Source organism: Papio anubis, chromosome 19 (genome assembly GCF_008728515.1).
Source record: "Papio anubis isolate 15944 chromosome 19, Panubis1.0, whole genome shotgun sequence".
Lineage (NCBI taxonomy): Eukaryota > Metazoa > Chordata > Mammalia > Primates > Cercopithecidae > Papio > Papio anubis.
Genome location: NC_044994.1, coordinates 13,824,418 through 13,842,060, shown reverse-complemented (window position 1 = coordinate 13,842,060; position 17,643 = coordinate 13,824,418). Strand labels below are relative to the sequence as shown.

The following is a 17,643-nucleotide window of genomic DNA, read 5'->3' as shown; positions in this document are numbered from 1 at the left end:
CCTGGGCAACAGAGCAAGAACCTAGCTCAAAAAAAAAAAAAAAAAAAAGTTCAAAATAAAAGAGAAAGAATGTTTTGTTGAATAATGGAAGAGTTTTAGAAATAATAATTTAATAGCTAGCTGTCATGCTTAATATGTGTCAGGTGATCCTGTAAGAGATGAGATGTTTGGAAGTACTTCCCCATATACTTCAAGGAATCCAAGAGGTTCAGACACACATAGAACTAGATTTCCCTTCTCCCAAGTCATTCCAGATAGGTTTTATCATTTTTACCACTGCAGCAGCCTCCTCTTGGCTTAGCTCTCACCCTACTTATTCTCTTGGTGCAGAGGTTCTCAACTCTGGCCTCCCATTAGAGTCCCCTGGGAAGCACTGAAAACTACTGCTCCCTGGTCAGGTGTGGGGGCTCACACCTATCATCCCAGCACTTGAGAGGCCAAGGCGAGTGATTGCATGAGGCCAGGAGTTTGAGACCAGCTTGGCCAACATGGTGAAACCCCTTCTCTACTAAAAGTACAAAAATTAGCCAGGCATGGTGGCGGGTGCTCTAATCCCAGCTACTCAGGAGGCTGAAGCAGGAGAATCGCTTGAACCCAGGAGACAGAGGTTGCAGTGAGCTGAGACTGTGCCAATGCACTCCAGCCTGGGCGACAGAGCAAGACTCTGTCTCACAAAAACAAAAACAAAAAAACAGCCGGGCACAGTGGCTCACACCTGTAATCCCAGCACTTTAGGAGGCCAAGGTGGGTGAATCACCTGAGGTCGGAAGTTCCAGACCAGCCTGACCAACATGGAGAAACCCCATCTCTACTAAAAATACAAAATTAGCCAGACGTGGTGGCTCATGCCTGTAATCCCAGCTACTGGGAGGCTGAGGCAGGAGAATCGCTTGAACCTGTGAGGCGGAGGTTGCGGTGAGCTGAGATCGTGCCATTGCACTCCAGCTTGGGCAACAAGAGCGAAACTCCATCTCAAAAAATACTGATCCCTGAACCCCAACCCCCAGAGATTCTGATTCATTTGGTCTGGGGTGGAGTCCAAGTATCTGTAATTTATTTTAAACACTCCTTGGAGAGTCTAATGTGCAAACAGGGCTGAAAATCCCTGGGAGGTGACGAGTAGTCCTGCATGTGATAGCCTCCATGACCCAGGTGAGTCACGAGATTTGCCTCTTAGGAGCCTGGACTGAAAATAACTCCTGGCTGACCTGCTCTAAGCCACTAACAAAACTGCTCATTTATTGGTGTAGCTTGTACAACATGACATCATGAGCATGTACGGCAGCCATCTGGAGCGTTGGCAGGAATGTGGCACAGAGGCCAGCCTCCAAGCTGGCCAGGATATTTCCTGGGGCCCTTTGTTTTATGGTTAGTTGTTTTTAAAAATTAGCAAACTCCCAGGCAAATTTAGACAGTTGGTCATTTAATATGTCTATCAATGACTGGGTGAGATGATTGTTCATTAAACTGCTGATTTTACTTATGTGCAATTAATTTTTCTTCTCTCTGACTCCTTAATTAATTAACTCATATTCCAAAAATAAAATCAATTTTCCTAGGGACAACTTAGGCAGTTTACTAGGTACTGGACAGGGGATGGGTGAAATGAAAAACACATTACACTGTAGAGATCAATTATAGAGTGTAATTAGTCCTGTTTTAAAAGGATTATTCATTTTGGGGAGGCCCACAACCACACAGGAATCACAGAGTTCATTGAAATGCATCTTATCAAATATTTGAGTACAGATCATTAAGTACTTGAGAGAGGAATACACAACGAAATGCTCTAAGATCCTGATGATCATCAGACATTACAGTTAAGTAAATATGAAATGTAAATGATTTTTTACGAGGCATTCATGTGTCTTTTTCAGTTTTCACTTTGCTGGACAGAAAACTAAAATTCTAGATAGCTTAGTTCAGCGTTGGAAGTGCGGTAACCCCAGCCCTGAGAGAGAAGGATTCTGAGTTATGGCTTCCACAACAGATTAGCAAATTAATCTCCTCCAAGAATAGCTAGGGAGAGTCTGGCTACCTGATTAACAGAGGGAATTTTAAAATTTGAGTCTAGGTCAAAAATTGTTTTTTTTTTTTTTGAGACGGAGTCTGGCTCTGTCGCCCGGGCTGGAGTGCCGTGGCCGGATCTCAGCTCACTGCAAGCTCCGCCCCCCGGGTTTACGCCATTCTCCTGCCTCAGCCTCCCGAGTAGCTGGGACTACAGGCGCCCGCCGCCTCGCCCGGCTAGTTTTTTGTATTTTTTAGTAGAGACGGGGTTTCACTGTGTTCGCCAGGATGGTCTCGATCTCCTGACCTCGTGATCCGCCCGTCTCGGCCTCCCAAAGTGCTGGGATTACAGGCTTGAGCCACCGCGCCCGGCCAAAAAAATTGTTTTTTTAATGAAGAGAATTAATTCTAAAACAGATTTTCTAAATCTGGTACAAGAAAATTGTCTTTCAGGTTAGGAGAAATCAGTTTGTCAGCTTTTAAGAAGCCTTAGTTGATTAAGAAGGATAAATTAGATGTAGTCCATAGGTAAATATAAAATATATACTTTCTTGTTTTTCTTTTATATATGAATAATAGTAATTATGTTTCATTCTCTTAAGTGCATTTTTTAAAACTAACCTCTTTCAGCCATTAAATTACTGTTGTTGGCCAGGCATGGTGGCTCACGCCTGTAATCCCAGTACTTTGGGAGGCTGAGGCAGGAGGACTGCTTGAGCCCAGGAGTTTGAGACCAGCCTGAGCAACATAATGAGACCTCATTTCTATAAAAAATAATGATAATAAATAAATTACTGTCATTGCTCTCTGATCATAGTCACAGTTGGATAATTTAAACAACCTTGGTTTGTAATTATTATCAAACTATTCTAACTTATTGAATGTTTATGTCCAAATATCTGCTGGAAGTGATATATCTTGTGGATTTTTCACATTTTTCCCATCCTCATCCCACCCAGAAGGAGTTTCACCACCCAGCAGAATCCTCCCAGGTCTTCCTTCATCCCTCTTCTGATTAGATGTGATTTCATCTACCCGAAGGATAGCTGCCAGTTGCATTAGTAGCCCGAGTAACAGAATTTAACCAGAGTCTTTTGTCTAAAAAGCTTCCAGTTGTATCTTCAGGCCTGAAGATGGTTTCTGCAGAGCCTGCCGATTCAATTTACTGCCCCTTAACTGTCTTTGCTGTGTGTTCTGAGTGAATCTTTAATGGGTCCCAAGTTCTGTAGGCTCTGCTTATTTCTAACTTCAGATCCTGTGAAGAAGGAAGGCAGATGATGTTTCCTGTTGGAACCCATCAAGTAGCAAGAGGCTGTGTGGTAGAACTGCATAGTTGTGCATATCAGAACTTATTTATTAATTGGTCTCCTCCCTTTTAGTCCTGTGTATCAGTTCAGTTTGACAAGGGTTTATTAACAGAGCTAGAGGTGAAAAGACAGTGATAGAGACTCACGTGGGACAGGGCATGGAGCAGGCTGGACAGGGCAATTAGGAGCAGGATTGAGAACAGCTGTGAGGTCCTAAAAGACAGGGGCCAAGTCTCACCTATTGTGACATTTATTTATTTTTTTGAGACAGGGTCTCACTCTGTCACCCAGGCTGGAGTGCAGTGGCATGATCTTGGCTCACTGCAACCTCCGCTTCCCGGGTTCAATCTATCCTCCCACCTCAGCCTCCCAAGTAGTTAGGATTACAGGCATGCGCCACCATGCCTGGCTAACTTTTGTATTTTTTGGTAGATGGGGGTTTCACCATGTTGGCCAAACTGGTCTTGAACTCTTGACCTCAAATGATCTGCTCTCCTCAGCCTCCCAAAGTGCTGGGATTACAGGTATGAGTCACCATGCACAGCCTTGTTGTGGCATTTATTCCATGCACAATTTCAACAGGCAGGGTTGACAACGAAGGACTCCAGGCAGGTGGAGGTCACACAGGTGGCAAGGATATTAAGGGGCCTAGCAGGCAAGAGAACAGTATCCCATTGGTCTGTGTCTGTACATTGGAGAAATAATAAAACACAGAGCTGGAAGGGTTGCTCGGCATCCTATTGTGGAAAGTCTTGAATGCTTGGCAGAGGCTTAATTCAGTAGGCAGTGGAAAGCTAATGAGAAATTTTAAGCAGAAAGACTGTCATGATTACAGCTGGAAGCGTTCATTAGGAAGATTAATCTGATAGTGCATTGAATGTGGGATTGTGAATGATTATCAGGAAAATCTGGGAGTTAACCAGTTAAGAAGTTTTGTGGCAGTCCAGGTGAGGGGCAAAAAGGCCTTGTAGCAAAGACAGCTGGTGCTACATCCTTACCCCTTGGCACTTACCATTCCCATGTATGGCTTTTTGAGGGCTTCCTGCATCTCTGTGACTGGGGGCCTTCTCTAGCCACTGGAGCTGCTGGAACTAAGTTTAGGGCAGACAAGAAGTACCGGGAAGTTAACATCCTCCAGGATAGCCTTCAACCAGTGGCTGAAAGGGAATTGGTGGATAAATAGCTCACTTGCCACTGGTGCGGATCTTGTAAGCCTTGTTCGACAGTCTCCCAGACTATCTCAGGGAGCTTGAGTCCCAGTTGCCCACAGCCATAAACTGCCTGGTATATTTTTCTTACTGACTTCCTGCCTTTCCTGACTCACTTTGCCACTCTCCTGCGGGTGCTTCCTGGTGTCGCCTTCCAAATGAACTGCTGGCACTCACATCCTTGCTTCAGGGGCCCTTTTGAGAGAAGCCAACTTACCAGCCCTGTACTAGAGTGGAGAGGAGTTTCCTTTCACTGAAAAGGAAGAAGCTACAGGATTGGGCAGTTTATCAGCTATGCGGTTAAGGGAGCGGGAGAAGGCCATGTCGCCCACAATTTTAACTAAAAAAATGTAAATGCTGTATATAGGGAAATGGGAAGTTAGGAGAAACGTTGGGAGTTTTCATGAAGACGAAAATGAGTTAATCTTTGTGCATTTTGAGTCTGAAGTACTGGTAGAACATTATAGGGCAGCTGCCTGCTGGAACTTGGAAATTTGGATCTGGAGCTGAGGATGAAAGTGACAGTGGAGGTTTAGGTTCAGTCACTGAGGAGAGGTGGTTGATGAAGATATGGGAGTAGATGAGAGCTTCAAGAACTGGGTATTGACCAGAAAATAAGCAGATATAAGCCTAAGATAAAACCTTTGAGAATGAATACCTACCTGCATTTGGGGTTGGGGGAAAAGTGACAGTGACTAGGTAGGAAATGGAAAGCTAGCAGAGCCACCGGGGAAGCCAGGGGAGGAGCTAGCAGGAGGCTGACTATGATGGAAAGGTTCCAGATTTGCTGAGTTTCAGAGTTCTGGAAACTGTCAGTCTATACCATTGGATCATTATGTATTGAGGCATAAGGAGCTTTATATAGTTTATTTATTCATTTTGAGACAGTCTCAATCTGTCACCAAGGCTGGAGTGCAGTGTCATGATCACAGCTCACGGCAGCCTCTACCTCCCAGTCTCAGGTGATCCTCTACCACACCTGGCTAATTCTTTTTTTTTTTTTTTTTTTAAGAGACAGGGGTCTTGCTGTGTTGCCCAGAGTGCTCTCAAACTGCTGGGCTCAAGCGATCAGCCCATCTCAGCCTCCCGAGTAGCTGGGACTACAGGCATACGGCACTACACCTGCCTAGCTTTACATATTTTAACATTTTAAGTGTCTATTGCAGTGTAGCACAGCTGGGGCTATATGGCTATACTATTATAAAAGAAAATAATATATCAGATCGTATAGTGCTTTATCTAGAATGAAGGCAGTGCCAGAAATCCACACTCCTTCATTGGCAATATCATCAGTATTGATCTTAATGCAATCTATTTGGAGAAAAACATTTAGGGAAAAATCAGTCCCTGTATCTGAGGGTACCAGATATTGATTGATTCACTCTATACCTCATGGAACCCTGGTGCTTTACAAGAATTAGGTTCTTACTACAAACATATAATGCAGCCTCTGCTAATTTGTGACCTTTGGCAAATTACTCAACCTTGCCGGGCCTTAATTTCCTTATGTACAAATAAGGAACCAAGTGACGTCTATGGTCCTTTTGACACAAAGATTCTGTGATCCTAGCAGTTTTCCTTAGGGCATTTTTCTTATGCCCTAACTCTGTATGTGTCTATATGTATGCATTCTTACATATACACATATAGTTAAAGCCTGTATAATAGCAATATATGTTGGGGACTATTCATAAGTAATTCAGAAATTTTAAAGCTGTGCAGCGTGAATAGACTCACCTGCAATCAAAATGCTGAGTAAGGATGATTTCATCACCCAGGTTCTCATGACAAATTCTGAAGTCATTATGAATGAGCCTAGTATAAAATATTTTCTATTTAGATTTTACATTGAATTTGTGCTCCCCTTTGTGATTGAAGTGCATTCAATCACAAAGTTTTTTTTTTTTTTAAGTATCTGAGCATAGTCACTTATTAGCTGTTAAGATGTTACAGGAGTTATTTAACCTCTCAATTCAGTTTCCTCATTTATAAAATAGAAACACTGGAGTCTTCCTCAGGGTTTTGTGGACACAAATTTAATGTTTCAATAAATGTTAGCCATGGAAAATATTGTCAGGTTAACGTTTTTCTTTCGGAGAGTCACATATTTGCAGATATCAAAAAGATGCCAGTAGGGAATAGGCTGTGTTTTAGGGATGAGTTTAACTGAGGCAATTGTTAAAAATTATAATTTTCTCAGACTACTCATTAGTGATTGAACATTGGGTAATACAAAACCTTCCTGGTATGATCATGGTTTATTGACATAATGAAATTGGGTGGTGTAGATAACTAGTTTCCATGTTTTCTTAAAGTAATGTTACCAGATTCCCCTCCTTGTTATTAAATTTCTGGTTATTTTTTCTGACATATACTTAATTCTTCTTTTTTTTTTTTTTTTTTTTTTTGAGACGGAGTCTCGCTGTGTCAACCCAGGCTGGAGTGCAGTGGCCGGATCTCAGCTCACTGCAAGCTCCGCCTCCCGGGTTTATGCCATTCTCCTGCCTCAGCCTCCAGAGTAGCTGGGACTACAGGCGCCCGCCACCTCGCCGGCTAGTTTTTTGTATTTTTTAGTAGAGACGGGGTTTCACTGTGTTATCCAGGATGGTCTCGATCTCCTGACCTCGTGATCCGCCCGTCTCAGCCTCCCAAAGTGCTGGGATTACAGGCTTGAGCCACTGCGCCTGGCCCCACATATACTTAATTCTGACACACACACACTCACATGTATTCTACAGAGAGGATTGCCCCCTCCTCCCAGATCTCAAGTAAAGTATCCATGATGCTTTTCTGCTCCTCTGCTACAGAGCCCTTATTGATGACGTTCACATGAAAACCATTTGTTTAAATGCATTATATATTGCAGCATGATCAACTTTACATATTTTAACATTTTAAGTGTCTACTGCAGTAGTACAGCTGAGGCTATCTGTATATACATACTATTAGAAAAGAAAATATTTGGCCAGGCACAGTGGCTCACGCCTGTAATCTCAGCACTGTGGGAGACTGGGGTGGGCAGATCATTTGAGGTCAAGAGTTCCAGACCAGCCTGGCCAACATGGTGAAACCCTGTCTCTACGAAAAATACAAAAACAATAGGCCGGGCATGGTGGCTCACACCTGTAATCCCAGCACTTTGGAAGGCTGAGGTGGGCAGATCACTTGAGGTCAGAGGTTCAAGATCAGCCTGGTCCACATGGTGAAATCCCATCTCTACCAAAAATGCAAAAATTAGCTGGGCATGGTGGTGGGTGTCTGTAACCCCAACTACTCAGGGGACTGAGGCAGGAGAATCACTGGAACCTAGGAGGCAGAGGTTACAGTGAGCTAAGATCACACCACTGCACTCCAGCCTAGGCAACAGAGTGAAACTCCATCTCAAAAATAAATATTTTTAAAGTTACTTTGGGCCAGGCACAGGCTCATGCCTATAATCTGAACACTTTGGGAGGCCAAAGCAGGTGAATCGCTGGAACCCAGGAGTACAAGACCAGCCTGGACAACATAGCAAGACCCCCTGTCTCTATAAAACATTTTTTAAAAATTATCTGTTTGTGGTGGCCTGTACCTGTGGTTCCAGCTACTTGGGAGTTTGAGGTCAGAGGATTGCTTGAGCCTGGGAGGCCAAGCCTGCAATGAGCTGTGATCATGGTACTGCAATCTAGCCTGAGTGACAGTGCAAGACCCTGTCTTATCAAAAAAAAAAAAAACAACAACAACAACAAAAAACAATTATTTTTGGCTTTGGGGTTACAGGTTGTTCTTTGTTTAATAGAAGCATAATTCCCTGGTTTTTTTCCTAAACTGCTCTGGTTAAGTTAGAGACACATTTGCGTATGGTAGTAAAATTTAAGGTATTTGTATTGGTCTTGCCCCATCTGCATCAAGCCTTCCTTGCATGTTCATGGTCTTTTTGTTAGTGCCAACTCTAACTGTGCTGACTTTAAATGGCATATATGTGCACTGCAAGACAGGAAAATGATAAATTATTAATACTACAGTACGTGCAAAGGTTATTTTCTCATATGTATGACTTCTTGCTCCTGTTTACATTTCTGCATTTTACAAATCATTAACCTCACATTCTAATTTTTGTGCTTTACTTGTCACTACTTCCAGACGCCAAGGACTTACTGTTGTGCTAACACTGAAGACTTGGAGACAGTTATTCACCATGTACACAGCCTGTACCCTTCTGCTCCTTTCCTGGCAGCAGGGGTTTCAATGGGAGGGTAAGGTTTTCCCTTTCTAAAATAATCTCTGAGAGGGAAGCTATTTTATTGGCTGTCTCTTTGAGAGGACTATAAGCTAGCTATATGGACACTTTTTAAATACATGTCTGATTATGTTTATCGTATTTTATTTATTAAATGCGGTTGAATGAACAAAGAAAGGAAAGAATTAATTCAGGTGAATTTTAATATTTTTCTTAACTACGGGTCTCTGTGACTGCGGATTTTGTGAGCCTGAAGGCTTGTCCGAAGCCCATGAAGTCGATTGCATCACTCACCGGCTGCCGTGTTGACCTTCTGATTCCTGACGCACTCCCAGCCATCCCTGGAGCTGCGTTTTGAAGCTGAACTTGTAGCATGACTTTCATCACTCCAGTTACAGAAATAATCACTTATTGCTCTCTCCAGCTGCAGTGGCCTTCAAAATTATTTTTCCCCAGGTGGTATTTTGTTTTGTTTTGTTTTGTTGCTGGGCAAATGGACCTACTGTGGAGTGCGCTCCTAGAAACTGAAGTTTTGTTAACCCCCTACTCCAGCTCTATTTTAAGCATATGGATATTGTCATTTGTGCTGCTTGCCATTACTTTGGGGCTTATTTGGAACTTTTCTATTTAGGCTTATTTCTACTAATTGTTTTTGGGGTTTTTTGTGGTGGTTCTACTGATGGTGAGCTTAAGGAAATCCAAAATTTTTATTATCTGAAATTTTACTATGCTTTTCGATTCCCGAAGCCATTGTCCAAAACTAGTTTTTTAAATCAGCAAATACTTAAGATAGAAAATATTTTTTTCATAATTTTATAATTGGTTTATCTGTCATTTCAGTTTTTAGAACATCTTAGGAGTTTATTCACTTGAAAATGAACAGCATTTTTCTATAGCCAGTGGCTGTGAAAAAGAAAAAAAATTAATTTTTTTTAAAAGAAAACAGCATTTATAAATGATAGACTCTAAAAAACAGGCCTTTAACCACGGCTTTTTAGATTCTGATAAACTTAAAACTAACAAGAAAAGAATACATTTCTTACATTAGCATGGAAGGTCTGACTTGACCTACTAAAGGAAGAACTCTCAGTCAATGGAGAAAACCCAAGCAGAATCTCTGAATTGTGCTTAATGGACAGACTTTAGCTTCTCTTTCCTTTCCCCCATAATGTGAACCTTAAAGGACAGGGTGAGAGCTGAACTTTTCCCTTAATCATATAAATGCTTGGCTTTTTTAAAGGCCAGAACTTAAATAAACAGGTCCAGATTCTCTATTCAGACACTCGTGGGAAATGTCTATTGATGCCGCATTGAAGCCTCAGTGCCTGAAGGCAGAACTTGACCATTAGCCTTTACAGCTGGTTGAATATTAATGTCTTGTGAATTGTTAGACGGAAGCACCCCTTCTAGTTGCCTAGCACTGTGACACGATCCCAAGTGGGCTTACCACTTGGGGATGTGTTTTATATCTTGACACATTTTTTCTTATGGAGATACAACACACAGAAACAGTCCGTGGACGATCCTTATGCCTGGTGCCCCATGGACTGGGGTACTCCCTGTGATAGAGTCCGTGATGCCCCTGGGGCCAAATGCCAGCAACTCATGGATCATCTCGTTTCATCAGTGTCACCCCTCCTTTCCCTCTCAAGTCTGATTATTGTGAGCCAAATCTCAGACATCACTTATAAATAGTTGATATCTCTAAAAGGTGGGCCAGGCATGGTGGCTTACACCTGTAGTCCCAACTCTTTGAGAGACTGAGGCAGGCAGACCACCTAAGGTCAGGAGTTCAAAACCAGCCTGGTCAACACGATGAAACCCTGTCTCTACTAAAAATACAAAAAATTACCAGGGCGTGGTGATGCATGCCTGTAATCCCAGCTACTTGGGAGACTGAGGCAGGAGAATCGCTTGAACCCAGGAGGTGGAGGTTGCAGAGGGCTGAGATCACACCACTGCACTCCAGCCTGGGCGACAGAGCGAGACTCCGTCTCACACACACAAAAACACACACAAAAAAAGGCCAGGCGCAGTGGCTCACACCTATAATCCCAGCACTTTGGGAGGCCAAGGCAGGTGGATCACCTGAGTTTGGGAGTTCGAGACCAGCCTGACCAATGTGGAGAAACCCCGTCTCTACTAAAAATACAAAATTAGCCTGGCATGGTGGTGCTTGCCTGTAATCCCAGCTACTCGGGAGGCTGAAGCAGGAGAATCTCTTGAACCTGGGAGGCAGAGGTTGCAGTGAGCCGACATTGTGCTATTGCACTCTAGCCTGGGCAACGAGGGCAAAACTCCATCTCAAAAAAAAAAAAAAAACCAGTGGAGTTTACCTTTGTTGTTGTTGTTGAGACGGAGTCTCCCACTGTCACCTGGGCTGGAATGCAGTGGTGCGGTCTTAGCTCACTGCAACCTCTGCCTCCTGGATTCAAGTGATTCTCCTGCTTCAGCCTCACGAGTAGCTGGGATTACAGGTGCCCACCACCATGCCCAGCTAATATTTGTATTTTTAGTAGAGAGGGGGTTTCACTATGTTGGCCAGGCTGGTCTCAAACTCCCGACCTCATGATCTGCCTGCCTCAGCCTCCCAAAGTGCTGGGATTACAGGCATGAGCCACTGCGCCCGGCTGGAGTTTATCTTAAAAAACAAGCAACAACAACAAAAAAACCATATTACTATTATTACACCTGAACAAAATTAACACTAATTTCAAACTATCATCCAGTATTCAGTAAGTGTTCACATATCCCAAATAGTCTGTTGCCTTGTTTGGTTTTAGTTTAGTTAGGAGCCAGAAAAAGTCTATACATTGAGATTGGTATGCCTTTTTTTTTTTTTTTTTTTTTTTGAGACGGAGTCTCGCTCTGTTCCCCTGGCTGGAGTGCAGTGGCGTGATCTCGGCTCACTGCAAGCTCCGCCTCCCGGGTTCCTGCCATTCTCCTGCCTCAGCCTCCCAAGTAGCTGGGACTACAGGCGCCCGCCACTGCGCCCAGCTAATTTTTTTGTATTTTTAATAGAGACGGGGTTTCACCGTGGTCTCGAACTCCTGACCTTGTGACCCGCCTGCCTCGGCCTCCCAAAGTGCTGGGATTACAGGCGTGAGCCACCGCGCCCGGCTGGTATGCCTTTTAAGTCTCTTAATCCAGGGGTTATTTCTCTCTCTCTCTCTCTCTCTTTTTAGCTTGTTTTTTTCTTTTGGTGAGAAATAGGGTCCTTTTCGTATAGAAGTAAAACAGTCTTTTTGGGGATAACATCTTGGCATCATTTTGTTTCTGAGTAATAACCAAGATATATCCCACCTGCTTGGTCATATCTACTTCTGAATCTTCCTAGTCGTGAGTTTCCCTTCAAGCCCTTCGAATTTGTGCATTTTACCAGCCTCCCAACAATATCTGACCTCCCATCAAAGAGTAGGGCCACCAAAACTAGGACTCCAGAATGAACCCTTTGCAGAAGAGTAAGCATTGTCCTATATATGGTTTGGTGAACCACAATACTGTGTACATTTAGTTCAGTTGTTGTGAAGGATCATTTTCAAAAGCTAAATGTCCACTTTCCATCTAAAACTTCATCACATTCACCCCTGCAAGTCATTTGGACTGGAAAAAAGAATGAGGGAGAATTTTAACCCATTTCTCCTATTTCAAAACCTGGACAATTGAAGAAATCAAGTACAAAAAAATATAATGAGAAACAATTAGGATATCATCCTGTTACTTGGCAGCGTTAAACTTTAGATTTTCAACATTGTTTATGTAGATTAGACATGATTATGGTCTCTCTTACCAAAATAGAATTAGCCTAGAATCAAGAAAATTAATAGAACAAAAAGAAAAGAAGAAAATATGTGTTAGGAAATAAGGACAAATAACAGGAATAGAAAGAGAAAACAAGTTACTTACAGCTCAGAAAGTCTAGACTAGAGAGCGATTTAGAAACTTGCCACAGGGTGCAAGGATCCTTGGCAGCTAGGGTAGCGATCCAGACCAGTTAACTCACAATCTCTCAGGGTGAGACCCAGACATCAGTAGTCATTTACAAACTCCCCAGGAGCTAGAGACCAGCCTGAGCAAGATAGTGAGACCTCATCTCTATTAAAAAAAAAAAAACAACTTTTTTTTTTTTTTTTTTTTTCATTAGCTGGGCATGATGGCAGACTCATATAGTCCCAGATACTGGGGAGGGTAAGGTGAGAGGATCACTTAGCCTAGGAGATCAAGGCTGCCCTAAGGTGTGATTATGTCACTGCACTCCAGCCTGGGCTACAGAGCGTATCTCAAAAAAAAAAAAAGGAGAGAGAGAAAGAAAGAAAGAAAAACAGGGCCAGGTGCAAAGGCTGTAATCTTAGCACTTTGGGAGGCCAAGGTGTGCAGATCACTTGAGGTCAGGAGTTCAAAACCAGCCTGGTCAACACGATGAAACCCTGTCTCTACTAAAAATACAAAAAATTAACAAGGCGTGGTGATGCATGCCTGTAATCCCAGCTACTCGGGAGGCTGAGGCAGGAGAATCGCTTGAACCCAGGAGGTGGAGGTTGCAGAGGGCTGAGATCACACCACTGCACTCCAGCCTGGGCGACAGAGCGAGACTCTCTCAGAAAAGCACACACATACACAAAAAAAATACTCTGGGTGATTCCAGCATGCAGTCACATTTGAAAACCTCTCTTAGGGTGGATTTCTCTTATGTTTGACTTCATAGGATCCATATATAAGGAATAACTATGATTTGTCCCATTCACCACATAGTTGACTGCAAGACAAATAAATATATGAATATAAGGAAAGAATGAAGATGTTTGCATGCTTTTCCATGGTAGAGGACTTAAACACTAGTTTATATTTTTCTTCTCCATAGTTAACATAAAGTCTATAGTTAGAAATGGATGTCCTGTGTGATATAACAAATTAATCACTGAGTTTCCTGTTTCTCCCCATTTTAGAATGCTGCTTCTAAATTACCTGGGCAAAATTGGGTCTAAAACTCCTTTGATGGCAGCTGCAACTTTTTCCGTTGGTTGGAACACCTTCGCTTGCTCAGAGTCATTGGAGAAACCACTGAACTGGCTGCTTTTTAATTACTATTTGACAACCTGCCTTCAGTCTTCAGTTAATAAGTGAGTCATCTTTAAAATCTGTTATCTCGCCAGGCGCGGTGGCTCATGCCTATAATCCCAGCACTTTGGGAGGCCGAGGCGGGCGGATCACCTGAGGTCGGGAGTTCAAGACCAGCCTGACCAACGTGGAGAAACCCCGTCTCTACTAAAAATACAAAATTAGCCAGGCGTGGTGGCACATGCCTGTAATCCCAGCTACTAGGAAGGCTGAGGTAGGAGAATCGCTTGAACCTGGGAGGTGGAGGTTGCGGTGAGCCAAGATTGCACCATTGCACTCCAGCCTGGGCAACAAGATCGAAACTCTATCTCAGAAAAAAAAATCTGTTGTCTCCAGGGCTGGGCCCGGTGGCTCGCACCTGTAATCCCAGCACTTTGGGAGGCCGAGGCGGAGGGATCACAAGGTCAGGAGATCAAGACCATCCTGGCCAACATAGTGAAACCCCGTCTCTACTAAAAATACAAAAAAAGCTAGGCATGGTGGTGCACGCCTGTAGTCCCAGCTATTCAGGAGGTTGAGGCAGGAGAATCTCTTGAACCCAGGAGGCGGAGGTTGCAGTGAGCCGAGATCATGCCATTGCACTCCAATCTGGGTGACAGAGCAAGACTCTGTCTCAAAAAAAAAAAAAAAAAAAAAAAAATCCTGTTGTCTCCAAATGTTTTGATTACGTGCCCCAACAATAAAAAAGTTTAAAGCATAATACTGCCAATATATGTATATGTATTTATACACTGAATAAATTTACTACTGCACCAAAATATTAGCTTTGTTGTAAATGCATATAAATAAAAAATGTAAGTATAAGTTAAAATTTAAGCATAAGTTAAAAATATAGCTAAAAGTTGTAATGTTTCCTTTGTGAACCCCAGTGGATTATCTTACACAACCCCTAAAGTATGTGCCCCATTTTTAGTGAAGACACACTATTGAAGGTTACTATTCTAATCACCATTTTAAATTATTCTAAAAGACTAAAAATGTTAGTATGGAATGTGTTAAGTGTGTGATGGGCTGTTTCCCTGGATTTCTACTTGTTGCTAATCTTAATAATACCTAAGTCTTTTCTGCATAATAAGTAATGTATTAAGTACTTTCATTGCTGAATAATACGGCTGCTTAAGGGTATGCTTATGAGCATAGTATGTTTTAGAGACAGGAGAATGCAGTTCACTTAGATAATCTCAGCCGTCACAGTTCTTATACTACCAAAATACTGTCTTTGCATTAGTTTTCTCTGGAATTGTTTGTGTATTTTCTTTTTTCTTTCTTTCTTTTTTTTTTTTTTTAAGACAGGGTCTCTCTCTGTCGCCCACCCTGGAGTGCAGTGGTGTGATCATGGCTCACTGCAGCCTGAACCTCCTAGGCTCAAGTGAGCCTCCCATTCAGCCTCTCAAGTAGCTGGGAGTACAGGCACATACCACCACACCTGGCTAATTATTTTATGTTTTGTAGAGACGGGGTTTTGCCATGTTGCCCAGGCTGGTCTCGAACTCCTGAACTCAGGCAATCCATCCACCGCAGCCTCCCAAAGTGCTAGGAGTACAGACCTGAGCCCCATGCCCAGCAGAGATGTTTCTGTTTGCTTATTTCTTTATTTAATTTTTTAAAATTTTTAATTTCTGTGAGTACATAGTAGGTGTATAGATTTATGGGGTACTTGAGATATTTTGATACAGGCATGCAATGCACATAATCTTTTTTTTATGAGCTGTTACACATACTTTTAAGTGAATTAATAAATATAAACTTGAAAAGTACTGTTGATTTGCACATGACTTACTGAAAACCATAGTTATCCTGGAAGTTGACATCCAACACTGGATTAGATTTTACCAGGCCAGGCAAGGTGGCTCATGCCTATAATCCCAGCACTTTGGGAGGCCGCAGAGGGTGGATCCCTTGAGTCCAAGAGTTGGAGACCAGCCTGGGTAACATGGCGAAACCCTCTCTCTACAAAAAATACAAAAAAAAAAACCAAAACACAAAATTGGTGGGGTGTGGTGGCACACACCTGTAGTCCCAGCTACTTTGGGGCTGCAGTGGGAGAATCACTAAAGCCCAGAGATGAAAGGTGCAGTGAGCCGTGATCATGCCACTACACTCCAGCCTGGGTGACAAAGCAAGACCCTGTCTCAAAAAAGAAAAAAAAAAAAAAGTACTTGAAGAAAATATCTTCAGCACAAACATTATTATACTAATCTTGCCATGCCTGATTAAGCAAATATTTATTGAGTGCCAACTTTGTGCCCTGTGCTAGGCTGTTTAATAGTTTGTTTTTAAGTCTTTTTAGTATGATGGAGTTGGAATGACCTTGATTTTTACTTCTGAAATTCTTTCGTTCCAGGCACCGACATATGTTTGTAAAACAAGTTGATATGGATCATGTCATGAAGGTAGGAGAGAAACTTTATGTAATACTTTTATTTCTTCTTTTGGGGCAAGACTAGATATAATTTGTTTTTGTGTTTCAGGCTAAATCCATCAGAGAGTTTGATAAGCGATTCACTTCAGTCATGTTTGGATACCGAACAATTGATGATTATTATACTGATGCCAGTCCAAGTCGTAGACTGATGTCAGTAGGAATTCCAGTATTGTGTCTAAATTCTGTGGATGATGTTTTCTCACCCAGTCATGGTAAAATTAACATATTTCTATATATTTTGACATGAATTAACTTTTAATATATTGTTCTTTTTAAGAAAATATAGTAGTAAGAAAATGTGTCATTTCCGTTACTTAAAAAACTAGAAACTCATAACATAGTATCTAAATGTCTCAGATCACTTAAATATTTTCACAGACCCTTATCTAGTCCGTTGTGAGAAGCTCAGAACAAATTATGACTCACTGTTTTGCTCGTTCTCATTTTTATAACCTTTCCTTCTTATCAAATACGCTGTTCTTTGGACAGATTATGTTACAGTCTTTTTGCCTCAAGAGAATATTGTCATCACTTGCCTCTTCTTCCTGAGGTTCCTATACAGAAAAATTTGAAGTTTTTCTTCCCTTTTAAGCTGGAAAAGAACTTGAGACTTTATAAACACAGTGGCTTTGATTATCTCAATTAGTGAAGCATATTTGGACTAGAAGGTCATATTTGAAGAGAAACATTCTTTCCTTTTCCCTGGAATACTGTATAAAAGAAAATTAATTAGCTGGGCATGGTGGTGTGTGCCTGTAGTCCCACATACTTGGGAGGCTGAGGTGGGAGAATCACTTGAGCCCAGAAGTTTGAGGCTGCAATGAGCTATGATCATGCCACTGCACTCCAGCCTGAACAACAGAGTGAGACCCTGTCTCTTAAAAAAAGAAAATTATTCAAAAATAAACTTTCCTGCTTTCTTTCTCACTCTGTCACCCAGGCTGGAATACAAAGGCATGATCTCGGCTCACTGCAACCTCCACCTCCTGGGTTCAAGCAATTCTCCCTCCTCAGCCTCACAAGTAGCTGGGATTACAGGAACCCGCCATCATGCCTCGCTAATTTTGTATTTTTGTAGAGACAGGGTTTCACCGTGTTGGTCATGCTGGTCTTGAACTCTTGACCTCAGGTGATTCACCTGCCTGGTTCTCCCAAAGTGCTGGGATTACAGGCGTGAGCCACCACACCCAGCCTAAACTTTACTGCTTTCTTTTTTTTTCTTTTTTGAGATGGGGTCTCGCTCTATCACCCAGGCTGGAGTGCAGTGGCAAAATCTCTGCTTACTACAACCTCTGCCTCTCGGGTTCAAGCAATTCTCCTGCCTCAGCCTCCCAAGTAGCTGGGATTACAGGTGCCCGC

General features: G+C 42.4%; 1 protein-coding gene across 1 annotated transcript in view; it reads left to right on the top strand.

The window, feature by feature from the left end:
- Positions 1-17,643, top strand: part of ABHD3 (abhydrolase domain containing 3) — a 58,342-nt gene that overhangs the window by 22,235 nt on the left and 18,464 nt on the right. The window contains exons 5-8 of the mRNA XM_031658991.1: positions 8,645-8,757; positions 13,688-13,861; positions 16,204-16,252; positions 16,331-16,496. Coding sequence (XP_031514851.1) covers positions 8,645-8,757; positions 13,688-13,861; positions 16,204-16,252; positions 16,331-16,496 — 502 coding nt within the window. The remainder of the gene's footprint in view (positions 1-8,644; positions 8,758-13,687; positions 13,862-16,203; positions 16,253-16,330; positions 16,497-17,643) is intronic.